Below are 27927 nucleotides of genomic sequence, written 5' to 3'. Positions count from 1 at the left end.
ATGGTTGCTTTTTCGGGCAAAAAAATTTTGCGACTCCATCGATAAAAAAATTTCAATTTTTCGTTTTTTGGTCGCCTTTTGTAAACTATTTGCCCGATCAATTTGAGGTTTGGCCAGTTAATAGATTCTGAGCTGTTCTTTCAATCGATGTATAATTCAATAATATTAAACACAGTTTTTACCCCGAAACAACGTCTTGAAAATGACTCGAAAATCACCATCTGAAAATGTAATTCGGTCGATTTCGCGTTTATTAGTTAAGGAAATTTGAGGTACATGGGCTCATTTTTCGCAAAACTTTGCCCTGAGTCCAAAAATATTTTTATTTTTTACGTACGTCAACAAATAACTAAATTAGAAGCGTTTTAACTTTTGGGTTGTCGCCGGAGGGCTAAAATTTTGGATGCTCGAAAATGATTTTGCTCGATATCTCTGGAATTATGGCAATATCAAACAACCCTTTTTGGAATCGACTTTTTGCAATTTTTTACCTTAGAAATCGATTTTAGATAGTTCGAATTCAGAATTTTTATTTTTTCAATTTAGAAGTTTTACGGTCTCTAATTCAGACATCTCTGCTTATTTATAAAGCAAACCTAAACTATTGAAGCTCATTTCACGCAGAATCCAAAACTGCTTTAATTTTTACGTCAATAAATAACCAAATTAAAAGATAATTTCTAACAAAATATGAAGTGATCTATAGGGATTTTGAACGTATGTCGGCTTCTCGTCCGGAAACTGTCAAATCCCTCAATTAATTAATTTTTATACGCCAAAACTGCTGCGGTGGTGTTAGTAACGACACGAAATTTTATATCAAACCCGACTGAGATTGAAAATTTTATGAAAAAAAACACGATATAAAAATGTATAATTTTGAAACTACTAAAACTTCAAAATCGATAGAATTTTAAGCATATTTACCGCAAACACAGCATACAGTTGCAAACGAGAAATTTATTGAACTGCCCTAGATTTGTGGCTCGATACTCTCCTAACTACGAAATTGAGCCATTTAAAAATGAAACTTTATTATTTCGTGTTTCTAGTAAATTCTGACAAAAACAGTGGCGTATCATCCTAAATTGCAATTTAATTTCCACGTAATAAAATTGAGGGAGCCAATTTTCACTTAAATATTTCTCATTGCTTTGATCTACCGCCCTTAAATTCCTCCAAAATACAAAAAATGTATTAACCGCAACTGTTTGTTTAAAAATTTAGCGACTGAATGTCATTATCGCGTTTAAGTTGTTGATTCCAACATAAAAAGCTCATTACCGCCCTAAACAAGTTAAAGTAATCCTAGTTGTGTAATAATACAAATAGCAATGCATTTATAATGAAATTGTAGGTTGCACTAGACGTGCTCTGGCATCCATAATCCCACAAAACTCCAGCTTCTGCTGCAATAGCCCACCATTTATTTACCATCTAAATTCGCAATAAAATTGAATCATCCCTTTATAAATAAGGCTTATTATCCATCGCCGGCAGCATTACGTACATTCCCGCTCCTAGACTCTCATCCCGTCAAGCATTCGCAGAGAACACAACACTTTTCTATATGAAAAACGACGAAAGCTCTGTGTCAAAATATAAAAATCGAACAACTGCCTCGGGACATATATTCCACCATTTTGCTGCATCTCCAACCCGATTGGTGTTGCCATGGTATCTCTACCCCAACTAGACCAATCACGACGGGAAATCTCGCACGCGACGTTTACTATTCGTCGGTTCTAAGTATCCACGGAGCTTTCGAGATTAAGCTCGCGTGGACAAACGGCGCGGGAGCTTTACTGCGTTTTAGTACGAATAAAAGAGAGATGGGGAGAGTCCGGGGTGTCGGAGATCGTTCGTAGAGCAAGTCTCTGATAACAGAACAAGGCTATCACAATTTAATGTTGTTATATTCACTTGGTGTTTGGCTTAGGCATAAGCTAGTCATATTTGGATCCCAGTTAACTCAGCTCCAAAATTTAATTAAATCAGTCACAGATATTAACAATATCAACGCGTAGTCAATTGTTTGTGATTGAGTGAGAGCTAGTGTTTTGTTTGAGTGGATGTGGGACAACGGGAGGATTTACAGGACCGGCTTATTTATAACTGGTAGGTACTTTAATAACCTAATTTAGTTGAAATACACCCCTTTGGGGGCCCCAAGACAGTAGTGCCGGGCCCACAAAATCTATTTTTTCAAATCACCTCTAATTTGTTTTTTAATTTCCTTAATTAAACCTCCCAGGCTCCTAATTCGTTTAGAAACAAACTAACTTCCTAAATTAAGTTGTAGTTTTAACCTTTTTACGCTAAAATGTTTTTTCCCCGGCGCATCCACCATTTTACAATTTTTTTTTCAATTTTCAGATCGCGGGTCTGGAGCGTCTCCCCAGTAAACCTCGCTCGGTTTTTACCCCCCAAATGCCCGCGAAATCCCCCCAAGTCTGAACAACCACCAAGTTGGATTTCAAAGGCGTTTCGTCTTGCCTGGGGGCACTAGGCAGTTCGCCGGCCCCCTCAGCACCAACTTCATCCTCCGACGACATCTCTCACCAACAATTCAACATCTTCCCTGCCATCTTCAGCAGGCAGTTGAACTTCAACGCGTGTCCGCAATCCAAGTCCATGATGGAGGAGCTCAGACCCAACTTGGTGGGTGTTGGGAACTTGTTGGGTGTCGGGGGACTACTGGAAGAACATCACGGGCATTTGATGAGTTCGAGTAGTAGTAATGGTGATAAAGGTACACCTAGGAAGTGCAATACTAGTGGATCGTCGGCGGAGGATTTCAGCGCAATTTATGGTGGTTTACCGCACTCTCATGAGCACCACCCGCATACGCCGGCACACACGCCGCCGGCGGCGCCGAGGTCCATCACGGATCATACAGGTAAGGACTGTGATTCATAATTCATAAAGCGGCGGTGAGAGGATAAACGCAAATGGGATTAAGGGTTCTAGCTGGATTCGTGATTTTAGGGGTGATTCTATCAACAATCAGGGCAAATGGGGTTATAATTTGCAAGAAGTTGGGACATATTATTTTGGATTTACATAACTAGGCAAAATTGTTGGAATGCATTACGAGGATTATTTTAAATTGGCGAGGTGCGGCGCAGCCACCATTTGTGAGCAAAACCAAATTTATTTTTAAATTGTTAAACTTGAAAGGATTTTTTCACAAAGTTTGGTGGAATTTTACATTTTTTGGTTCTTTCTGATTTTTAAATCACAACGATTTATAGAATTAGAAATTTGCTTTTTAGAAATCGTATTTAAAGCTCTGATCATTTTAACGCTACTGGAATAAAATATAAAGAAGTTAGTAATTTAGACTATGTCAAATTAAACAAATAAAAAAAATACATTCTAAAAATAAAAAATAAACCAAAAAATTGCAATAAATTGATGTTACGTGTTGTAAATCTAGTAATTTTAACGCCAGAGCTATCAAATTTGAGAAGGTTACTAACCTAAACCTAATTATTAACTGTTCAAAATTTCAAAATATGCATAATCTAAAAAAAATAAAATTTGATTTTTTTTATTTTGTAATAAATCAAAAAATAAAAAAAAAATGTTAAGGGAAGTAACTTTAGTAATTATAACGACACGGCAATAAAATTTAAAGAGGTAATTAATTTTTAGTTAGTACTGTACAAAATTTCAAAATTCTAAGGCAAAACCGACCAATTTTATAAATTTTTACTTTTTGAATGTATTTTAAACTGCAATACATTATTATTTATGGTTGTAACTCTAGTAATTTTAACGCCAGAGCTATCAAATTTGGAGAGGTTGTTACCTTATACTCGTTTATTAAATGTACCAAATTTCAAAATTTTAAAACAAATTAAACTAATTTTAAAAAAATAAATTTTTTGAACGAATGAAAAACTTCAATAAATTTTTATTAAAGGTTTTAAATTTAGTAATTTTAATATCAGAAGTATACAATTTGGGGAGGTTACTAATATAGACTTAATTATTAACTATACAAAATTTCAAAATTTTAAAACCAAACCGATTAATTTTAGAAATTTTTGCTTTTACTATGAATAGAAAATTGAAATACATTTTTGTTAAGGGCTGTAATTCTAGTAATTTTAACGACAAAGTTATCAAATTTGAGGAGGTTGTTACTCCATACTTGTCTATTAAGCGTACCAAATTTTAAAATTATACATCAATTAGAGCCACTAAAATTTAATTTTTTCATTTTGTGATAATTTAGAAACTAAAAAAATATATTTAAAAATGTAACTTTGACAATTTTAGCGCTTCGGCAATCAAATTTAGGGAGGTAACTAATTTTAATTTTGTTAGTAACTGTACAAAATTTTAAAATTTTAGGACAAAACCAACCAATTTTAAAAAAAATTAATTTTTCGTTGTTTAGAAAACTGCAATACATTGATATTTAGGGTTGTAATTTTTGTAATTTTACCCCCAAAGCTATCAAATTTGGGGAGGTTACTCATGTAAATTTTGTTAGTAACTGTTCAAAATTTCAAAATTTTAGAGCAGAAGCGGCTGATTTTACAAATTTTTATTTTTTGAATGAGAAAATTGCGTAATTTTAACACCAAAGAAATCGGGTAATTTATTCTAAAGTTGAATTAAATTTATATTTTAAGCAGGCTATGCACTTTGAACGTATGTCGTCTTCTTGTTCGGAAACTGTCAAATCTCTCAAATACTAACTTTTTATACGTCGAAACTGCTGGAATGGGGTTAGCTACGACTAGATTTTTTCTTACATTTCGCTCATTATGTAATAATTTTTAAACCTTCGAACCTTCATCGGGTGTTAAATTTGTTTTAAAAATCAGCATTGTGTAAATAGGACCGCTGAATAACCAATCACAGAGCTGCATTTTAAATTTAGCGCCTAGAAAAAATCGTCTGCAGGAAAAACAAAATAGTTGTTTTTCGACGCGGCAAAAGTGTCATTAAAACATTATTTTTTATAGTTTCCGGTTTGGTGAGTTGGTACTCCTGTCAAAACGTCGACATGATTCAATAATTACCTTCGTTTGTTGGCAGAATGACAATTGAATGATGTTTTTCTGACGTAATACCAACTTAACTTTTTTAGTAAAATGTTCCTAAATTGAAACTTCATTTTAAAATGAAAAAAGACAAAAAACTTTGACAATGACTACAGACGCGAACAAAAAATTACAGTTGTCGGTTGTACACAACAAAACCGATAAGTGTCAATTTGACACCCAAAATTTTTTGCCTTCGGCTGTAGATTATCTTCAAGGTTAGCACTTTTAACATACATCTATATTATAAATTAGGTTTTTGTATTTGTGAAAATAAGAAATTTTTGACATTTGTGCAATTAAGTCAAAAAGATTTGACTTTTGCAGCACAATTTACAGTGGCAAAATTTTCAGTGCTTTTTGGTCCTCAATTGTACGAATTTTGAACGAATTTGACGTAATAATAAATAAAACAAAAATTATTTTTATTTATTTGTTTACTTATTTTTGTATGATACAAAATGTTTTAGATCAAGCTTGTTTTGGAAAACTGACAAAACATTATTAATTACAGAAAACTGTAAAAGCGTCGAGGTTATTTTACGTAAAAAATAGATTTTTCTGTTTAAAAATGTTTAATTAAACAATAGGCAGTTATGCATAGTTGAAAATTGACATTTATGAGTTGACAGGTTGTTTACAGTGCGCCGCACGTCTTTTCCAAAGCAACCCGTGATCAAAAATGTAACCCACATAAATGGATTTAATGAAGTAAACTCGCAAAATCCTGGCAATTGAAAAAGTTAGGAAATTCTTTGAAACTTTTACCTCATCTTTATCTCAGTAAAACCTATTAATTAAAGTGTCAGTCTGAAGCAAATTTATTTCACAAAGTACGAAACTCCTTTCAACGTAAACAAGTGGCAACAATGAATTTTAAATTAATTGCCAGAGAAATTGTCTATTTGCAGTGAAAATCATCACAAAGCAGCTGAAGATAATTATTAGCAGCGTAGCACAATCGCACCTGTCACAAACCAAAATCTTTCTTCGTCTCTAATCTGCATTGTGTTAAATCAAACGAGACGGGGGTCGGTGTAAGTTGTGTGTACATATGGGCTTATAATGGGCGCTCAGGGTGTTCTAATGAAGTGTCAATTTACTCCTCTTAGGGCCATAACATATGCAGTTGGACAATGGCGATGGCTCGGTCGCCGGTTTACACTCAATTTGTCGCATTGTGACGGGGAAACCCCTCGCTCGATGAAGGCGTACCAACATGAAAAAAGTGCATCTGCTGCCGATTGTGGTCGAAGATGACACAGGTGTCTGTGGCGACAAACGGCGGCAAACGGCGTCGGCGGCAACTAAACCTTATTGAATTCATTACTGTTTATTAATGCAGTTAGTACCAACCTAATTACAATTACTGACACCGGCGCGCGCCACAAAGAATCTCACACAATCTTATTACTCCCAACTGAATGTAGTTACTCAACGCTCGAGACCCATACACTCGCTTAACGGCGCCTCTCGGCCCGACGCCGTTTTCAAATATTTACATAATTCGACGACCACTTTACCACTTTATACCGGCTGATTACGCGACGAGGATTAACGGCAAAGGAGCGGTGGTGAGCGCAGCTCTTAAGCTAGAAATAAGCACGTACTTTGTTCGTTAATCGAAGCTTCAACTGCATGCATAATTATCACAGTAATGGATTGCATAGTCCTGATATGAATCTGCTTTGATTCAAACGCGAACTTGGCTCTAACACACCCACAACTACCCACCTAAAGCCATTTAGCACTTAGCAGCAAAATTAAGTAAATGGCAACAACACGAGCTTTGTGAGCTTCACTTCTTTGCCTCAAAACTCGGGAATTATAACATCACTTTGAGTGCGATATGTTTGGCGGGGCATTGTGCATCCGGTTCCGGTCGTACCAATTTTATTTCAATTTGGATCTTCTAAAAGAAAATTTTTAGAAATTTTTTAAATACAAATTTGAAACTTTGGTAATTTTCGAGCTGTGGGAATGAAATTTGGGGATTTTACTAGTTTGAACATGCTTATCACCTCCTCCAAATTACAAAGTAGTAGACCATAGGAGACAGTTTTTAGAAATTTTTATTTTGCAAACCAACTAAAAATTCACATTTTTCTAAATAAAAATTTGTAATTCTGGTAATTTTTACGCTATAACAATGAAATTTAGAGATTTTATTAGTTTGAACTTGTTTATCACCTCTCCCAAATTAAAAATTTGTAGACTAAAAGCGACAGTTTTTAGAAATTTTTATTTTGGAAACGAACTAATATGTAATTCCTATTTTTTTTAAATAAAAATTTGAAACTTTGGTAATTTTCGAGCTGTGGGAATGAAATTTGAGGATTTTACTAGTTTGAACATGCTTATCACTTCCTCCAAATTACACAGTTGTAGACCACAGAAGACAGTTTTTGGAAATTTTTATTTTCCAAACGAACTAAAAATTTCCTCTTTTTTTTTAAATAAAAATTTGTAACTCTGGTAATTTTTACGCAGTGGCAATAAAATTTAGGAAATATACTATTTTGAACATGTTTATCACCTCCTCTAAATTAGAAAGTTGTAAACCGAAAAAAAAACAATTTTTGGGAATTTTTATTTTCCACACAAACTAAGAATTTCCTTTTTTTTAAATAAAAATTTGTAACTCTAGTAATTTTGACGCTGTAGCAACGAAATTTAGGGATTTTACTAGCTTAAACACGTTTATGATTTCCTCCAAAATACAAAGTTGTTAATCAAAGAAGACAAATTTTAGAAATTTTTATTTTCCGAACGAACTAAAAATTCTCATTTTTTTTAAATAAAGATTTGTAACTCTGGTAATTTTGACGCTCCGGCAACAAAATTTGGGGAATTTACTAGTTTGACCACGTTTATGACTTCCTTTAAATTACAAAGTTGTAGACCAAAGGAGAGAAATTTTAGAAATTTTTATTTTCCAAACGAACTAAAAATTTCCTCTTTTTTTTAAATAAAAATGTGTAACTCTGGTAATTTTTACGCAGTGGCAATAAAATTTAGGAAATTTACTATTTTGAACATGTTTATGACTTCCTCCAAATTACAAAGTTGTAGACCATAGGAAACAGATTTTAGAATTTTTTATTTTCCAAAGGAACTAAAAATTCTCATTTTTTTTTAAATAAAAATTTGTGATTTTGGTAATTTTTACGCTAGGGAAATAAAATTTAAGGATTTTACTAGTTTAAACACGTTTATAACATAGTCCAAATTACAAAGTTGTAGACTAAAGGAAACAGATTTTAGAAATTTTTATTTCCCAAACAAACTAAAAATTCGTATTTTTTTAAATAAAAATTTGTTACTCTGGTAATTTTGACGCTGTGGCAACGAAATTTAGGGATTTTACTAGTTTAAACACGTTTATGACTTTCTCCAAATTACAAAGTTGTAGACCAAAGGAGAGAAATTTTAGAAATTTGTATTTTCCAAACGAACTAAAAATATCCTCTTTTTTTTAAATAAAAATGTGTAACTCTGGTAATTTTTACGCCCGGGAAATAAAATTTAAGGATTTTAATAGTTTGAACACGTTTATAACATCGTCCAAATTACAAAGTTGTAGACTAAAGGAAACAGATTTTAGAAATTTTTATTTCCCAAACGAACTAAAAATTCGTATTTTTTTAAATAAAAATTTGTTACTCTGGTAATTTTGATGCTGTGGCAACGAAATTTAGGGATTTTACTAGTTTTAACACGTTTATGACTTTCTCCAAATTACAAAATTGTAGACCAAAGGAGAGAAATTTTAGAAATTTTTATTTTCCAAACGAACTAAAAATTTCCTCTTTTTTTTTAAATAAAAATGTGTAACTCTGGTAATTTTTACGCAGTCGCAATAAAATTTAGGAAATTTATTATTTTGAACATGTTTATAACTTCCTCCAAATTACAAAGTTGTAGACCATAGGAAACAGATTTTAGAGTTTTTTATTTTCCAAAGGAACTAAAAATTCCCATTTTCTTTTAAATAAAAATTTGTAATTTTGGTAATTTTTACGCTAGGGAAATAAAATTTAAGGATTTTACTAGTTTAAACACGTTTATAACATCGTCCAAATTACAAAGTTGTAGACTAAAGGAAACAGATTTTAGAAATTTTTATTTCCCAAACGAACCAAAAATTCGTATTTTTTTAAATAAAAATTTGTTACTCTGGTAATTTTGATGCTGTGGCAACGAAATTTAGGGATTTTACTAGTTTAAACACGTTTATGACTTTCTCCAAATTACAAAGTTGTAGACCAAAGGAGAGAAATTTTAGAAATTTTTATTTTCCAAACAAACTAAAAATTTCCTCTTTTTTTTTAAATAAAAATGTGTAACTCTGGTAATTTTTACGCAGTGGCAATAAAATTTAGGAAATTTATTATTTTGAACATGTTTATGACTTCCTCCAAATTACAAAGTTGTAGACCATAGGAAACAGATTTTAGAGTTTTTTATTTTCCAAAGGAACTAAAAATTCCCATTTTTTTTTAAATAAAAATTTGTAATTTTGGTAATTTTTACGCTAGGGAAATAAAATTTAAGGATTTTACTAGTTTAAACACGTTTATAACATCGTCCAAATTACAAAGTTGTAGACTAAAGGAAACAGATTTTAGAAATTTTTATTTCCCAAACAAACTAAAAATTCGTATTTTTTTTAAATAAAAATTTGTTATTCTGGTAATTTTGACGCTGTGGCAACGAAATTTAGGGATTTTACTAGTTTAAACACGTTTATGACTTTCTCCAAATTACAAAGTTGTAGACCAAAGGAGAGAAATTTTAGAAATTTGTATTTTCCAAACGAACTAAAAATGTCCTCTTTTTTTTAAATAAAAATGTGTAACTCTGGTAATTTTTACGCCCGGGAAATAAAATTTAAGGATTTTACTAGTTTAAACACGTTTATAACATCGTTCAAATTACAAAGTTGTAGACTAAAGGAAACAGACTTTAGAAATTTTTATTTCCCAAACGAACTAAAAATTCGTATTTTTTTTAAATAAAAATTTGTTACTCTGGTAATTTTGACGCTGTGGCAACGAAATTTAGGGATTTTACTAGTTTAAACACGTTTATGACTTTCTCCAAATTACAAAGTTGTAGACCAAAGGAGAGAAATTTTAGAAATTTTTATTTTCCAAACGAACTAAAAATTTCCTCTTTTTTTTAAATAAAAATGTGTAACTCTGGTAATTTTTACGCAGTGGCAATAAAATTTAGGAAATTTATTATTTTGAACATGTTTATAACTTCCTCCAAATTACAAAGTTGTAGACCATAGGAAACAGATTTTAGAATTTTTTATTTTCCAAAGGAACTAAAAATTCCCATTTTTTCCCATTTTTTTTAAATTAAAATTTGTAATTTTGGTAATTTTTACGCTAGGGAAATAAAATTTAAGGATTTTACTAGTTTGAACACGTTTATAACATCGTCCAAATTACAAAGTTGTAGACTAAAGGAAACAGATTTTAGAAATTTTTATTTGCCAAACGAACTAAAAATTTTCATTTTTTTTAAATAAAAATTTGTAATTCTGGTAGTTTTCCCACTGTGACAAGAAAATTTGGCGATTTTACTAGTTTGAACTTGTTTATCACCACCTCCTGAAAATTTACCTGTTTTAACATGTTTAGGAACTTTCCAAAAGAGCAAGATGATGCAAAAATTTCCCTATTTGCAAATAGAAACTTGTAGTTTTGGTGGTGTTAAAGCCACCGTAATAAAATTTAGGCACTTTACCACTTTCAACATGTTCCTCAATTTGTCCCCTTTTTACCCCCAAACTCAAAAATGACAACATCCACTTTGTGTAAAATTTATTCATCGGGATCACTGTGCATCAATTTCCGGGCACGTCTGAAAATCGAATCCTTCTCCGTGTCGTACGGATGGTCTCGTGAAGGAATCTCAAGAACTGCAGGAAGTGGAATATCATGAGCGTCCACCACCTTTCTGATCATTTCCGCCACATTCTGACTGATCAGAATTATGGCAATGTCCGACCTCTTCAAAAACTTCAAGAACTGCGTCTCTATCTCCTTAGGTGTGGTGTTCTTGGTCACGATGAAGTAATTCGCGCCGCGCTGAGCATGCACGTCTCCGATGCCCACGAAGAGAAACCCCACGCAGAGATCCTCGTCGGCGATGATGGCGAAGAGTTGTCCCTTCACGATAAAGCGCGGGGCGATGGAAGTTTGCGATGAGCGGCGTTTTCCCTTTTCCGGTTTTTCGGCCATCGCATCGCGGATTTTGACAGTTTAAACGTCAAACTAACGTCATGTTTTCCAGACGGAGCTTTCAAGACACTAAAACCGACGCTGAATCCGAAACTTTTAGTCCTTAATTTGGTTATATCGGGTGTTCATTTAAATTTCTCCTTTAGTTAGGCACGTCTCTTTTGTCATTTTAAGATACATATGTCGTAGTTTTGTTCAGATGTTGTCAAAAAATGTTAATTATCGAAATTGTTACATGTTAAAATCAACCAAAAATTACCAAAATTCCCTAAATCTCAATGTTTTTGCGTTAAAAGTAACAAAATAAATAAAAAACTCAATTTTTTTTAGAATTTTATTGCCGTCAAAAATTTGACTTTTGAAAAAAAATGCACGACTAAAACTATGTCAAATTTCTGAGGTCGATAACTCGTTTATTTTTTGCGTTATTTATCTTATTTTACCCAGAATTTTCGCAGATTCTAAATCTGAGATTAAAAATTTAGAAAGTTGATTTTTATTTTTCCTATTTTTTTCTAATTTTTAGAGTTAAATTTTTCGGAAACTATTAGAGATATTGAGATGCGGATTGCGCCATCGTTTTTCTCGTAATTTTTTACATAAGAAATAGTTTTAAGATTTTACAAAATTAGAAAGTTGCAATTTTTCGCAAAAATTGATGACTAAAACTATGCCAAAATTCTGATATCGATATCTCGCTTATATTTTGAGTAAACTTGAGTTATTATACATCAGTGAACGCAGAATTTTCCGCATATTTCAAATCTAAAATTTAAATTCAAATCCGACAACAAATAACTGAGTTATGACCGATCAAGTTTTCGGATAGTTGATTTTCATTTTTCTTAATTTTTCCTAATTTTTAAATCTAAATCTCGAAAACGGTTAGAGATATTAAGTTGCCGATTGCCCCATCAATTTTCTCGGCTCATTTTACGTCAGAAAAAGTTCCCAAAAGCCCAAAATTCGATAGTTAATTTTTCACAAAAAAATCCAACTCAAACGATAAAAAATTTTCAATTTTTGGATTTTTGTTCATAACTCGCAAACTTTTTGTCCGAGCGATTTCAAATTTGACCTCTTGATAGATTTTTAGCTACTCTTTCGATTGATGTAGAACACAAAAGTATTAAACGTCGTTTTCACCTTGAAAACATTGATTGAAAATCACTCCAAAAGACCTCTATAAAACAGTTTTTGGCCAATGCTTCGTTTATTTATTAGGCAAACTCAACAAGGGCATAGCCGGATTAATATGTAAAATCTGCCCCGTGGCTTTTTTGACTCACGCTTAGGGGATCGATTGGGTGTCGAATAAAAATAATTCACCTCAATTTTTAGCTCTTTAACCCAAACGGCTTGCGAGATTTTTATAAAAACCTGTTTTTTCGATTTTATTTTTATTTTCATAGTAAAATTTAAAATTAATCAATGATGATTTTTTTCCTAATTTTTAGACGTCCAAGACATGAAAAAACAATATGATCATAATTTTTAAATGAAAAGTTGATTTTTGGCGGATGAGAGAAAATTAAAATCTATTTGTTTTTAGCCTTCTTGGAAACTCAAAACTCGTCAGAAAATGTCTTCCATACTCCTTTACACTCAGGAATTTTTTCGAATTTTTTGAAGTGGGAGAACAATATGAAAAATATTAAAAACACATTATTTTTTAAATCTCGCGTTTTAACTTATATTCTAATATCGATATCTCGCTTATTTTAAAATTGACAGAATTAGGAATTCTACTGGAAAAGATTTTTGGCGCATCTGGAAAATAAAAATTTCGAAAATTTGTGTCTTTTGCTCTATAATTTCGCAATTTGGTACATTTAATAAATAGTTAAAATGTAGTAACCTCCTCAAATTTCATTGCTCTAGAACGAAAATTGACAGAATTAGGCATTTTATTGGAAAATGTTGTAAATTTTTAGCGCATCTGGAAAATAAAAATTTCTAAAAGTTTTGTCTATTGCTCTATAATTTTGCAATTTAGTACATTTAATAAATAGTTAAAATGTAGTAACCTCCTCAAATTTCATTGCTCTAGAACGAAAATTGACAGAATTAGGCATTTTATTGGAAAATGTTGTAAATTTTTAGCGCATCTGGAAAATAAAAATTTCTAAAAGTTTTGTATATTGCTCTATAATTTTGCAATTTAGTACATTTAATAAATGGTTAAAATGTATTAACCTCCTCAAATTTCATTGCTCTAGAACAAAAATTGACAGAATTAAGAATTTTATTGGAAAATGTGGAAGATTTTTGGCGCATCTGGAAAATAAAAATTTCGAAAATTTGTGTCTTTTGCTCTATAATTTTGCAATTTGGTACATTTAATAAATAGTTAAAATGTATTAACCTCCTCAAATTTTATTGCTCTAGAACAAAAATTGACAGAATTAGGAATTTTATTGGAAAATGTGGAAGATTTTTGGCGCATCTGGAAAATAAAAATTTCTAAAATTTGTGTCTTTTGCTCTATAATTTCGCAATTTGGTACATTTAATAAATAGTTAAAATGTATTAACCTCCTCAAATTTCATTGCTCTAGAACAAAAATTGACAGAATTAGGAATTTTATTGGAAAATGTGGAAGATTTTTGGCGCATCTGGAAAATAAAAATTTCGAAAATTTGTGTCTTTTGCTGTATAATTTTGCAATTTAGTACATTTAATAAATAATTAAAATGTAGTAACCTCCTCAAATTTCATTGCTCTAGAACGAAAATTGACAGAATTAGGCATTTTATTGGAAAATGTTATAAATTTTTAGCGCATCTGGAAAATAAAAATTTCTAAAAGTTTTGTCTATTGCTCTATAATTTTGCAATTTGGTACATTTAATAAATGGTTAAAATGTATTAACCTCCTCAAATTTCATTGCTCTAGAACAAAAATTGACAGAATTAAGAATTTTATTGGAAAATGTGGAAGATTTTTGGCGCATCTGGAAAATAAAAATTTCGAAAATTTGTGTCTTTTGCTCTATAATTTTGCAATTTGGTACGTTTAATAAATAGTTAAAATGTAGTAACCTCCTCAAATTTCATTGCTCTAGAACAAAAATTGACAGAATTAGGAATTTTATTGGAAAATGTGGAAGATTTTTGGCGCATCTGGAAAATAAAAATTTCGAAAATTTGTGTCTTTTGCTCTATAATTTTGCAATTTGGTACATTAAATAAATAGTTAAAAAGTAGTAACCTCCCCAAATTTTATTGCTCTAGAACGCAAATTGACAGAGTTAGGATTTTTTTAGAAAAATGTGAAAAATTTTTGTTTTTGATTCGAATCTCTAAAATGAAACTAACATTATTTTTTGTAGAATCTAAAAAATCTGTAAATAATATAAAGAAACTATTGTATTAAACAAGGGAATCGAAGATAAATTTATAAAAAAATCTATGAAATGCAAAGTGAATCTAAAGATAATAATTTGAGAAAATCAAACAGAATATAGAGATAGAGAATCTAAGAAAAACTCTGAAGAGAAACAAGGAGAACAACAAATTTAAAAAAACAATTTTGGGGGACAGAAAATTTTTCTAAAATTTGATAAAATGTGGAGTAACTTTTAACCAGGAAGTTGTGGTTTATTAGGTGATTTTGAGACGATGTAACAATGTGAAGACGAACCACCCACGTCTCAAGTTATTACATTATAAATAGCCCGATTTTACGCAGAATGTCACGCTGAATCCAAAGCCGCAAGAATTTTTAATTTTTGTCAACAAATAACTGAGTTATGGCCGTTCGAATTTCTGGATTTATCGCCAGAGGGCCAAATTTCTGAAGGTTCAAAACAATTCGTGGTCAATATATCGAAAACTATTAATCGTTTTTCTCGCAATTTCTCACATAAAAAAATAGTACCGGTTTTTACCGGAATTTAGACAGTTCAACCGTCAAACTAACGTCATTTTTTCCAGACGGAGCTTTCAAGAAGTTGAAACCTGAGCCTGCGAGCACCGGGAGTAACAGTCTGGGGACGGTTTCTCCAGGTGGCCCGCAACATTCCGGTCACACTCCGACCACAGCCTCGTGTCCGACTCCAGCTCGAAGAAGACATCGCACCACTTTCACTCAAGAACAACTGGCGGAGTTGGAGGCGGCGTTCGCGAAGAGCCATTACCCGGACATCTACTGCAGAGAGGAGTTAGCTAGGAGTACAAAATTAAACGAAGCTAGGATACAGGTCAGTACTTGATTTAAAATCGCTCCCCCTAATTGAATTAGAGTTGTTTCGGGCACCCTCTCCTTATGTGAAATCAAAGACTTGGCGAGATGACAGACTGCACAGAGAAACTCACTCGGCTGGATCTTTGATTGAATTAGGTATTCGTTAAGCTAGGGGGGCCCTCGAGACACAACTGTCACTATGAAGTGCCCCCTAGTGGAGTGCTGTGACTCATGCATTAGCCGCCCCTGGATTGGGTTTTTCCAGAGGACCAGAATGTTACCAGAAGTCCTCAGGAGCGGTGTTGACCTATTGATTGTCTGGAGTATTTGTCGTCCACACCCATAATTTCCAATTCGCGTCGTGTGGGCCGCCGTCCCCCACACGAGACAAAGGCGGCGGCGGCGGCGGTGCCACAGCTACTTACGCCAACACCGAGTGCAAACAAAAGAAGGCGATAAGGTCGCAAAATATGCATTAGGCTGTCTTAAAGAGAGCCGTGTTTGAGGGAAGGAGCGGCGAGGGGTCGGTTCATCCGCCGCCAGGGGGCGGGCTAACTTCATTACGGATCCATTTGATGGGATCGAGGGAGACCGGGACGTGCTTCGCGTCTTCCGCGGTACAGTCAGGGGTCTCCTTTCCAACACACGCTTTTGTTTTAACCATTCGAGACATGGCGACTGGCTTTTTCAGCGTTCACCAATGGAATTGACAAGGAATTATACGGGGTCTTATAGACTTTCAATTATTAAAGGGCAAGTGGCACGATGGCGAGGAAAACAAACAGAGGGAGGAGGAGGGAAGCAAATAAGATCCTCAAGGTTCAAGACGACACTAAAACTCGCTGAATCCGAAATTTCCAGTCATTTATTTGGTTATATCGGGTGTTCATTTAAATTTCTCTTTTAGTTAGACGTGCCTTTTTCCTTATTTTTTAGGTACATATGTCGTAGTTTCGTTCAGATGTTGGCAAAAAATGGCAATTATCGAAATTGTTTCGTGTTAAAATCAACCAAAAATGACCAAAATTTCTTAAATCTTAATGTCAAAAGTAACAAAGTGAATAAAAAACTTCTCAGAATTTTATATCCATGGCAATAACATTAATTGACGTCAAAAATTTGACTTTTGAAAAAAAATGCACGACTAACACTATGCCAAACTTCAGATATCGATATCTCGCTTATTTTTTGTAGTAAATTTAAGTTATTATACATCAGTGTACGCAGAATTTTCCGCAGATTCTAAATCTGAGATTTAAATTCAGATCCGACAACAGATAACCGAGTTATGGCCGATCAAAGTTTTGAAAAGTTGATTTTCATTTTTTCTCATTTTTCTCAATTTTTAAAGTTAAATATCTCGGAAACTATTTGAGATATTGAGATGCGGTTGCGTCATTATTTTTCTTGGCTCATTTTACGTTAGAAAATGTTCTGAAAAGCCCAAAATTCGACAGTCAATTTTTCGCGAAAAAAAATCCCGACTCAAACGATGAAAATTTTTCATTTTTTTTATTTTTGGACATGGCTTGTAAACTATTTGTCCGATGGATCTCAAATTTGGCCAGTAGATAGATTTCGAGCTCCTCTTTCGACTGATGTATAATTCAAAGCTATTAAACGACGTTTTCATTTTGAAAACATTGATTGAAAATCACTCTAAAATGACGTTTTCAAAACAGTTTTTGGCCAATGCCTCGTTTATTTATTATATTATTAAACAAACTCAACAAAATTGGGTCTCATTTAACGCAGAATGTCACGATGAATCCAAAAACATGTGAATTTTTAATTTTCGTCAACAAATAACTGAGTTATCGCCGTTTGAATGTTTGGGTTGTCGCCAGCGGGCCAAATTTTTGAAGGTTCGAAACAATTCGTGCTCGATATCTCGGAAACTATTTCAGATATTGAGATGCGGTTTACGCCATCGTTTTTCTCGCAATTTTTTACATAATAAATAGTTCTTTGATTTGTCAAAAGTCGCAATTTGCAAATTTTCGCAAAAATTCATAACTAAAACTATGGCCAAACTTCTGGTATCGATATCTCGCTTATTTTTCAGATTAAACTTAAGTTATTATACATCAGTGTAAGCAGAATTTCACGCAGATTTCAAATCTGGGATTTAAATTCAGATCCGACAACAGATAACTGAGTTATGGCCGATCAAAGTTTCGGAAAGTTGATTTTCAATTTTTCACATTTTTCGTAATTTTTAAAGTTAAATATCTCGGAAACTATTTGAGCTATTGATATGCGGTTTGCGCCATTCTTTTTCTCGGCTCATTTTTCGTTAGAAAATGTTCTCAAAAGTCCAAAATTCGATGGTCGATTTTTCGCGAAAAAAAATTACGACTCAAACGATGAAAATTTTTCATTTTTTTTATTTTTGGCCATAACTCGTAAACTATTTGTCCGATAGATCTCAAATTTGGCCAGTAGATAGATTTCGAGCTCCTCTTTCGACTAATGTTTAATTCAATGCCATTAATCATCGTTTTCATTTTGAACACATTGATTGAATATCACCCTAAAATGATGTTTTCTAAACTGTTTTGGCCAATACCTCGATTATTTATTATGCAAACTCAACAAATTTGGGTCTCATTTTACGCAGAATTTTACGCTGAATTCAAAAACATGATAATTTTTAAATTTTTGTCAACAAATAACTTAGTTATGGCCGTTTGAAATTTCGGGTTGTCGCCAGAGGGCCAAATTTTTGACGGTTCAAAACAATTCGTGCTCGATATCTCGGAAACTATTTCAGATATTGAGATGCGGTTTGCGCCATCGTTTTTCTCGCAATTTTTTACATAATAAATAGTTCTTTGATTTGTCTACAGTCGCAATTTGCAAATTTTCGCAAAAACTCATGACTAAAACTATGCCAAACTTCCAATACCGATATCTCGCTTGTTTTTAAGAGTTAACTTAAGTTATTTACATCAGTAAACGCAGAATTTTCCGCAGATTCCAAATCTGCTATTAAAAGTTAGTTTCGACAACAAATAACTGAGTTACGGTCCATCAAAATTTCGGATAGTTATTTTTTATTTTTCCTAATGTTTGAAGCTAAATATCTCGGAAACTACGACAGATCGAAAGTAACGGTTTTTGTCATTATTTTTCTCGCAATTTTTTAGTTAAGAATTTGTTTTTAAATTTTCCGGAAATCAAAAATTTAATTTATTAAAAAAAAATTTGCGTCTAAAACTGTCAACTTTCTTTAGTCGATTTCTCGCTTATTTTTGGAGCCTAGCGTTATTATAGCTCAGTTAACGCAGAATTTCACGCAGAATCCAAAACTGACCAAGAATTAAGCTGATTGAATGTTTGAGTAACCGCCAAATTTTTGGTTTTTTTTTTGCTTTTATATTTTGTACGTTAGCGCACTTTAAAAAACACATAAAGAGTAGTAACACCCTTAAATTTAATTGTTCTAGCGCTAAAAGTACTAAAATTACAAGTTTAAAATTTTAGAGATTGAAATATGAATCTAAAAGTTCCGAAATTTTGTAATAAAATTCGGAATTTTAGTAACAAGAAATAATTGCAGTTTTATACTCATAATAATGACATTTGTAAAAGATATTGTATAATTTCGATCTGATACACTTTAATTTCTAGGAGAAACTTGGCGAACACCCGTTAAACGCGTCTAAATAAAGTGGATTTAATTCGACAGAGCCTAACGACAATTTCTGTTATTAAATTACTAAAATATTAATGAACACTCAGTGAAAGGCGGTTTTCATTTTCAAAAGCTCAGAGAGAAAATAAACGACGCTGAATTAAAATTCATGCATTGCAGCGAGTTGTCGACGATTTCCGTGCATTTTAAAATAGCCCCACAAAAAGCCAGACATACGTGTATCACTAAAAGCGAGTAATAACATTAGAAAAGAAACTACAAAAGAATAATTTCCCCGGCGCCTCCACCAATTTCAGCCGTAAATTTTTGATTCCAGGTCTGGTTCCAGAACCGACGAGCCAAATACCGAAAACAGGAAAAGCAGTTACAGAAAGCGTTGGCCCCCAGCGTCCTCCCCGGCTGCAACGGCGCCATGATGCGGAACATCTACCCGGGGGCGGCGCGAGGTTATCAGCCCTACCCACATCCCACGGCCATCAACAGATACCCTCAGGTTAGCAACAAATCATTAATACACAAAAGAAATATCAACCCCCGAAAAGTGCATCCCTTAAACCGCCGTCTTAACCGACCTTGAATTATGAAAACGGTGCCAGGAGTGTGTGATTAGCCGATGCAGGTAAATTAATTAAGTGAGGTCAAACAGGTTAGATGATTAGTTTAGCAAAGACCGCATTTCCTCCGAGCGACGGTAGTCGTATACGCCACACAGACCGACGGCGGCGGCGCTCGCAAGCGACGGCCCACTCATCAAATAATATGCAAATAAATTTCCCCTGCAAATTAGATACGGCTCGGCCGGATTAAGACCGGAGAAATGCCGCTGTCTGCACGCAAAACCATTCGTGTTATGGGCCGGTTCACAAAAGACCGGATGGGGACCAAGAGATGACGAGGGAAGCCATTTCACGGACAAAACTGCGCCACTACCGGCTCTGGAAGCGGAAAGGCTCCAAACATTCAAAAGGGTTGCAATTCAAAGAAAATATTTTCAAAGGAGGCCTATCAATGACGTTGATAAAACAAATGAAAGCGCCTTCTTAGCATCAGTAGCTCTGATTACGTCCTATTAGTAGTTCAATTAACAAGTTTACAATGAATGGTCGTGATTGTAATCTAATCCTCATAGAAACAACTCTACGGTAATGACCGAACGAGTCAAAATTTTGATGCTATTTTCTCAAAAGTTTAGTTGTGTAAATCCGGATTTTACACTTGATTATTAAGTAGTCAACAAATGAAAAAATTGAGTATGCCTACTTACAATTAGTATTAGTAGTTCCGATTACATCTTATTAGTAGTTCAATTGATTCGTTTTTATCAGGTTCTACAATGACAAAAGAAATGCAATAATGTCTTTGATCGTGATTATAACCTAATTTTAATAGAAACTATTCTACAGTGATGGTCAAAAGTAACTGATTTTGAAAGCAATTTTCTCAAATGTTTAGTTGTAAAAATCCGCATTTTAAGCATGAGTAGGCATAATGATTATTAAGTAGTCAACAAATGAAAAAATTTGCAATGCCTACTTACAATTAGTATTAGTAGTTCCGATTACATCCTATTAATAGTTCAATAGATTCGCTTTTATCAGATTCTACAATGACAAAAGAAGTGTAGTAATGTCTTTAAGTCGTGATTGTAATCAAATTTCAATGGAAACAATTCTACAGTGATGGCCAAAGTTATTGGTTTTGAATGGCATTTTCTCAAAAGTTTAGTTGTTTAATTCCGGATTTTAGACATCAGTAGGCATAATGATTATTAAGTAAATAATAAATGAAAAAATTGACAATGTCTACTTACAATTAGTATTAGTAGTTCCGATTACATGCTATTAGTAGTTTAATAGATTCGTTTTTATCAGATTCTACAATGACAAAAGAAGTGTAGTAATGTCTTTTGGTCGTGATTATAATCAAATTTCAACGGAAACAATTCTACAGTGATGGCCAAAAGTAATTGGTTATAAATGGCATTTTCTCAAATGATTAGTTGTGAAAATCCGGATTTTAAACATGAGTAGGCATAATGATTATTAAGTAGTTAACAAATAAAAAAATTGGCAATGTCTTCTTACAATTTGTATTAGTAGTTCCGATTACATCCTATAAGTAGTTCAATAGATTCGTTTTTACCAGGTTCTACAATGACAAAAGAAGTGTTGTAATGTCTTTTAGTCGTGATTGTAATCAAAACCAATGGAAACAATTCTACAGAGATGGCCAAAAGTAATTGGTTTTGAATGACATTTTCTCAAAAGTTTAGTTGTGTAAATCCGGATTTTAGACAGCAGTATGCATAATGATTATTAAGTAGTTAATAAATGAAAAAATTGGCAATGTCTACTTACAATTAGTATTAGTAGGTCCGATTACATCCTATTAGTAGTTCAATAGATTCGTTTTTATCAGGTTCTACATTGACAATAGAAGTGTAGTAATGTCTTTTAGTCGTGATTGTAATCAAATCACAATGGAAACAAGTCTACAGTGATGGCCAAAGTTATTGGTTTTGAATGACATTTTCTCAAAAGTTTAGTTGTTTAATTCCGGATTTTAGACATCAGTAGGCATAATAATTATTAAGTAAATAATAAATAAAAAATTGGCAATGTCTACTTACAATTAGTATTAGTAGATCCGATCACATTCTATTAGTAGTTCAATAGATTCGTTTTTATCAGATTCTACAATGACAAAAGAAGTGTAGTAATGTCTTTTGGTCGTGATTGTATTCAAATCTCAATGGAAACAATTCTACAGTCATGGCCAAAAGTAATTTGTTTTGCATAGTATTTTCTCAAAAGTTTAGATGAGTAAATCCAGATTTTAGACATCAGTATGCATAATGATTATTAAGTAGTTAATAAATTAATAAGTATTAGTAGTTCCGATTACATCCTATTAGTACTTTAATAGATTCGTTTTTATCATGTTCTACATTGACAAAAGAAGTGTAGTAATGTCTTTTAGTCGTGATTGTAATCAAATCACAATGGAAACAACTCTACAGTGATAGTCAAAAAGAATTTGGTTTTGAATGCTATTTTCTTAAAAGTTTAGTTGTGTAAATCTGGATTTTAAATAAATATGAAAAAAGAAGACCTAATAATTACTAAGTTGGTCTATCAATCACGTTATTAAAACAAATGACAAAACTGACAATGCTTCCTTACCTAATATTAGTAGTTCTGTCGACGTTGTATTAGTAGTTTCAATAGAATAGTTTTTAACTTGGTCTACAGTAAACAATAATATGTAATCCAATGCATGTTGGATGTGACTGTAATCTAACTTTCAGATAAATAAAACTACATTGGCGCTCAAAATTAACTGAAACAAGTCTTGATCGCTATTTTCTCAAAAATTTAGTTGTGTAAATCAGGATTTTAAACATGAACAAAGTAGGCATAATAATTACGAAGGAGACTTCTCAAAGACGTAATAAAACAATTGAAAAAATAACAATTCCTATTCAGTATTAGTAGTTCTAATGACGTACTGTTAGTAGTTCAATTTGTATTCTTTAATTTATTTTAACATAACAAAAAAGCACCAAAATCTTCAGAAAAAAATCTTCAAAATAGCGACGCCATTTTCTCAAAAATTTAGTGGTATAAAACCGGGTTTCAAATAAATAAAAACAAAGTAAACAAAATGATTATTAAGTAGGTCTATTAATGACCTTAATTAAACAAATGAAAAAAATTGACAATTGTTACTAAATAGTAGTAGTTCTAATGATTAGTAGTTCAATAGATTAGTATTTAACCCACTCTACAATGTCCCATTGTATGTTGGTCGTGACTGTAATATAAATAAGACTACAGTGGCGCCCAAAAATTACTAGTTAAGTTAAGTCTTGGAAACAATTTTGAGAAAAACTTAATAGTGTAAATCGGGATTTTAAACCTGAACTAATTAGGCATCATGATTATTAAGTAGGCTTATCAATAACATTAGAAAACGTACAAATAAATTGACAATGGTTACTTAATATTAGTTGTTCTGATGATGCTCTACTAGTAGTTCAAAAGATTAATTTTTAACTTAATCTACAGTGGCAAAAAAGTGTAACAGTATATTTCTATTAGTAGTTCGGATGTTCTATTAGTACAATGGAGGCCGAAAGTAACTGGTACACTTTTAATCATTGTAAAACGGGCTAAACTTAATCTATTGAACTACTAATAGGACTCCATTGGAACTACAAGGTGTTTAAAAAAGTTTCTAGCATCAAGCGTGGCTATGGAATTCCTGTCGTACGCTTTGTTTTCATAGTGAATATAACTATCAGGAAAATTATTTATAATGTTACTTACTTCAATGACGTTTTAGTTACGGTTTTGTGTCCAAGTTTTTGATTTTTATGTTTTAAACCACAACTAGAACAGTTTATTTCTCAAAACTTACTTTGCTTCATGTTTGAGGTTAACTGCAAATGTTAGTTGACAAATCTAAACCCACATTTGTAATGATCGGCAAATTTCTTTGACATTTCATAGCCACCCTTGATTCTAGAAACATTTATAAACACGTACTAACACTAAGTAGACAATAATTCCATCGCCACCCTAGGATTGACGTATTTTCAACTCTCGGAAGAAAGCATTGTCAATTTGCTCATTTGTCTTATTAATGTCATTGTAAGCCTACTGTAATTATGATAATACCTACTTCGTTAATAATCAAAATCCCGATTTACACAACTATATTTTAGAGAAAATGGCTTCTTAGACTTGTTCAGTTACTTTTGGCCGTCACTGTACTATTATTGACGGATTTTTGTTACTTTAGTGTAACTCCGCCCACATAAACAAAAGTCGATTTGAATTTGTCGAATCAAGAAGTGGCACAGGTTCGATTTACACAATACATCAAAATTTTAAAAATTATTTTAGTGACGTTTCGTCTTCAAACGTGTGAACATTTTTCGGTCTATTTCTAACAAATCATGTTGGAAAGTGAATCAGACTTCCAAGTAGAATTCTATTGGCTTAAAAGGTGGGTGGAGTTAAACCGAAGTAACAAAAACCCGAAAATAGTAGTTCAAACGATATTCTAATAATAGTGAACATGAATTTTTCAATTCGACGGTCTAAAATGGCGCGAAATTTAAATTTTTTGTATTTTCCAGATGACAACGAGTTCGTATCCTGGGATGGCCCAATCGTTCTCGATGTCTCACGGTACAAACATGACAACAGTCGCTGGAATGAGACAAGATGCAATGAGTAAGTCCCCTCATAAAAAATCCGCTCGATCTCGTTCGCACTACCCCAAAAACCAGTAACATTAAAGTCTTTTTACTCTCTGACCAAAATTTCATCTCGCATCGGAAATGAAACATCTTGAAGACGCCGTCCGTAATCTTAGTGCATCTGAACGGAAACGACGCTATTTCCTGCGAATCCGAGCTTTTTAAACCTCTCCTTGGCAGCCCCACATTTCTAAGTTTGGCGTTCTTTTCAGGTATGAGCGCCGAAGACGAATGGTACAATAAAAGTCTATCCGCCCTAAGAATGAACACAACGCACCATCCGAATTTAGCAGCACCAATGTTACAATACCAAACGTAATAACGGAATCAGTGAACTAGACACTGCACTCGAATCGATCAAATGTATTAATCAAACACTGGCAAAATGAAATTATTGCGTTGATTTCATCACAAAAACACACGTAACTAAGTTTTATTCGTTATGAAATTTATTTGAGCGAACAACGAGCCGGTAATTCAGGCTTCTAATGTTAAGTTCCTTGGTCTGAGGATGGACGAGTACCGTAAATTTTGTGTGTTTGTGAGTACAACCGTGAAGATTGAGTTTATCGAACGATATTCAAACAAGTTTGTTAAGTTTCTTTGTACATATATTTTAAGCTTATTGTTACAGTCCTCTGCATCACAGGTTTCTAAATATCTTTAAATAAATTTGATCTGAATGGTTGATATTATTTTATACATGTATTCAGATATTTCGATACTCTTTACTAATTATATGTCATAGAGTCCGATGTTACAAGAGTTTTGATATTTATAGCAAGTTATAGCAAAACTTATGTGACAAGAGATATTGTAGTTACAGTGACGGCCTAAAGTAACTGGGACGAGTCTCGGGCGCCATTTTCTCAAAAACTTAGTTGAAATGACCTACTAGTAGTTCCATAGATTGGTTTTGACAAGTGTGCCAGTTACTTTTGCCCGTTAGTGTATATCATTACATGTGCCATATTTATTGTAATTGCATTTTGTGTGATTGTACCTACTTTAGACAAACTAACTGTATGTAAAATTGTAAATATTAACAATAAATATTGTAATTAAGTCAAACTTCTCTTTATTTACAACAAGATAACATTCAGATCTCTTTCGCCTTTCTATTCTTCAGGATACTAGCAATGAAGAACTCCCCCGCCTTGTAGGAGCTCCTCACCAACGGCCCGCTCGCCACATACAAGAACTTCATCTCATTTCCGACTTGCTCCCAGTGTTGGAACTTCTCTGGAGTCACATATTCCGTCACCAACATGTGTCTCTTCGTCGGCTGGATGTACTGGCCGAGAGTCACACAGTCGACTCCTGCGGTCCTCAAGTCCGACATTGTTTGGTGCACTTCTTCGTCGGTTTCACCGAGACCTAGCATGATGGACGACTTTGTTATCATGTCGGGGTTGAAGGTCTTCACTGCCTCCAGGGTGGCTAGCGACTGCCTGTTAAAAAGTTGAAATTAACTACTAGTAGTACGTCATTGGAACTATTATAGTAGGGCGTCATTGGAACTACTAATTAAAGCCGTCGATTACTATACCAATACAAGTATGTACCTGTATTTAGCCCTTCTATCCCTTACAAAAGGGGTCAAGGCCTCAACAGTCTCAATATTGTGGGCATAAACGTCTAACCCTGACTCCACGATCGTTTGAACCGACTCTAGCTTCCCCCCGAAGTCTGGGACTAAGCACTCCACCAGCATCTCGCCCTTCCTCTTTTTGATTTCTTTTACGGTTTGGGCGAAATGACCGGAGCCCCCATCCGGCAAATCTGTTGAACTCCACATTAAAACCACCGTCTTCTTTTGGGAACTTACCATCTCGATCCACTGAAGTCAAGACAATGTAATCCAGCCCCCATGACGCGATAGCCGCTGCGGTATTCACAGGTTCATTGGGATCGGGTGGGGGCGGCGCCTTCGACGTTTTGACGGAACAAAACCGGCAGCCCCTCGTACAGGTGTCACCTAACAACTAAACCGAACTCTACTCGTTCTTTTTGGGGTATTTTACCGTACCATGATGGTCGCAGTGGCGGTACCATGGGTGCCTCCGCCCCAACACTCCCCAATGTTGGGGCATCGCGCTTCTTCACACACCGTGTGCAAATTGAGCTCCCGCAGTTGTTCCTTTAATTCACTGAACTTTTTTCCTTTGGGAATTGAGGTTTTTAGCCATGGAGGTAACCTCAATCTTGAGGTGTCTTGTTCAGTTCGTCTTAAACGCCCGTTGTAGTCCTTCCAAGCCTCTGGCGTCTCTTCAGCGACTGGATTGGGGTTATTTATGAAGTCTTGGAGGCTCGGGCCGTTGATTATCCGTTCTTTTAGCGCATCTAAGTGGGATTTGTGACTTAACCTAAAAAACTTCAAGGGGGCTCCCAGGCTTCGTTCTGATGATTAAACTTACCGTTTTGGGTACGGTGGGGTTAATCAACACGTGTTTGAGCCCGTACATGTCTTGGAGGTTTTGTTTACACGAAGGGGGCGAAAGGTCATGTCAAAGTGATAACGATTTTGTCCTCGGTAGGGCGCAGGTTTGATCAAGACAACCCAATTAAACCCAAAAATTAAAGAAAACACAACCTTAGGTTTAATTTAACGTAAATAAAGATTTTTTGGTTATTTTATTACGCAATTTATGTACAAGTTATGCAACCAACAATACATTATCTCCCATGGGTGAATAAATCAGCCCCCGTCTGTTCAGCTCTAATCCTCGCGTCTTCCGGCGTGAGATTTTCTTCAGGTGAGGGCTCCTTGGGGCCCCCATCCTCATTTAACTTCCCTTCTTTGAAGTCTTTGACGATTTTTGGTGCGTAGACCACATTAAACAGATCCTGGGCTGTGAATTCAGTTTGAATGACATCGGGGGCCCTGTAGGACACGTACGGTTTCAACTAAAACAGTCTCTAAGTCTCCACATTGTTAAAAAAAGAGGTGTGCACCTACAGGAAAGTCTTTCAAGTCTGGGACAACCAATTCCGGGATTTTTTCCGGGATTAGAACAAACTTGCCGGCTTCGTCATAATAACCAGTGTCCCGTACACCACGTTCTGGAAGAAATCCATGATTTTTAAGAATAAAAACTGGGGTAACGTACTATCAATGGGGAGGTCATAATTGGGGTCCTTGCGCTGTTCCTTGAAGATCCTGGAACCCCTTTTGTTATAAATAGGGAATTTCCGGAAGTTCCGTTTCCCGTATCGAGCACACGTTGTCGAGATCCCCCTTTTAAAAAAACCCAGAAAAGACATCGCCGATTTGAGGTTATGATACCAAACAGTACAAATGAGTGAGAAGGGTGGGAAGAGCAACGAGAGAGACCGACGTTCCGGAAATCCCAAACCGCGCAAAATTTAAAATTTCACGTGGTTTTCCCCACAATACTGTCTTGGCGCGAGTCTAGAAACTATAAGAGGTGAATTTCGCCCCAAAAGCGTTCAAATTCCACCCTTTTACTACGAAAAAACCGGAATTAAACTCTCAAGGTCAGT

At 34.0% G+C, this 27927-nt stretch overlaps 4 protein-coding genes across 4 annotated transcripts; 1 reads left to right on the top strand and 3 right to left on the bottom strand.

Annotated features, from left to right (window-relative positions):
- The first annotated feature begins 1912 nt into the window (after positions 1-1912).
- Positions 1913-25431, top strand: LOC148166301 (homeobox protein unc-42-like). Its single transcript, XM_088049335.1, has 6 exons — positions 1913-2118; positions 2377-2899; positions 15250-15515; positions 19474-19650; positions 24301-24397; positions 24636-25431. Exons 2-6 carry the CDS (start codon positions 2635-2637, stop codon positions 24740-24742), a joined length of 912 nt encoding a protein of 303 aa, XP_087905461.1. The 5' UTR covers positions 1913-2118; positions 2377-2634; the 3' UTR covers positions 24743-25431.
- On the bottom strand, positions 10895-11314 carry LOC148166302 (V-type proton ATPase subunit F-like). Its single transcript, XM_088049217.1, has one exon. The coding sequence runs from the start codon at positions 11312-11314 to the stop codon at positions 10895-10897; it is 420 nt and encodes a 139-aa protein (XP_087905343.1).
- A 53-nt stretch (positions 25432-25484) lies between the features above and the next one.
- LOC148166300 (lipoyl synthase, mitochondrial-like) lies at positions 25485-26926 on the bottom strand. Its single transcript, XM_088049331.1, has 5 exons — positions 26841-26926; positions 26453-26797; positions 26252-26408; positions 25989-26205; positions 25485-25874 (listed from the first exon to the last, which is right to left on the bottom strand). The coding sequence occupies exons 1-5, from the start codon at positions 26886-26888 to the stop codon at positions 25523-25525; spliced, it is 1119 nt and encodes a 372-aa protein (XP_087905457.1). The 5' UTR covers positions 26889-26926; the 3' UTR covers positions 25485-25522.
- Positions 26927-27042: 116 nt separating this feature from the next.
- On the bottom strand, positions 27043-27898 carry LOC148166299 (large ribosomal subunit protein mL41-like). Its single transcript, XM_088049336.1, has 3 exons — positions 27534-27898; positions 27383-27486; positions 27043-27330 (listed from the first exon to the last, which is right to left on the bottom strand). Exons 1-3 carry the CDS (start codon positions 27685-27687, stop codon positions 27100-27102), a joined length of 489 nt encoding a protein of 162 aa, XP_087905462.1. The 5' UTR covers positions 27688-27898; the 3' UTR covers positions 27043-27099.
- Positions 27899-27927: the final 29 nt, after the last annotated feature.

This window comes from Gnatocerus cornutus, unplaced genomic scaffold (genome assembly GCF_029298725.1).
Source record: "Gnatocerus cornutus isolate USDA-ARS CGAHR unplaced genomic scaffold, icGnaCorn1.1 ctg00000023.1, whole genome shotgun sequence".
In the NCBI taxonomy this organism is placed as follows: Eukaryota; Metazoa; Arthropoda; class Insecta; order Coleoptera; family Tenebrionidae; genus Gnatocerus; species Gnatocerus cornutus.
The sequence above is the reverse complement of the archived record's forward strand: the minus strand, read 5'-3'. Positions and strand labels throughout refer to the sequence as shown.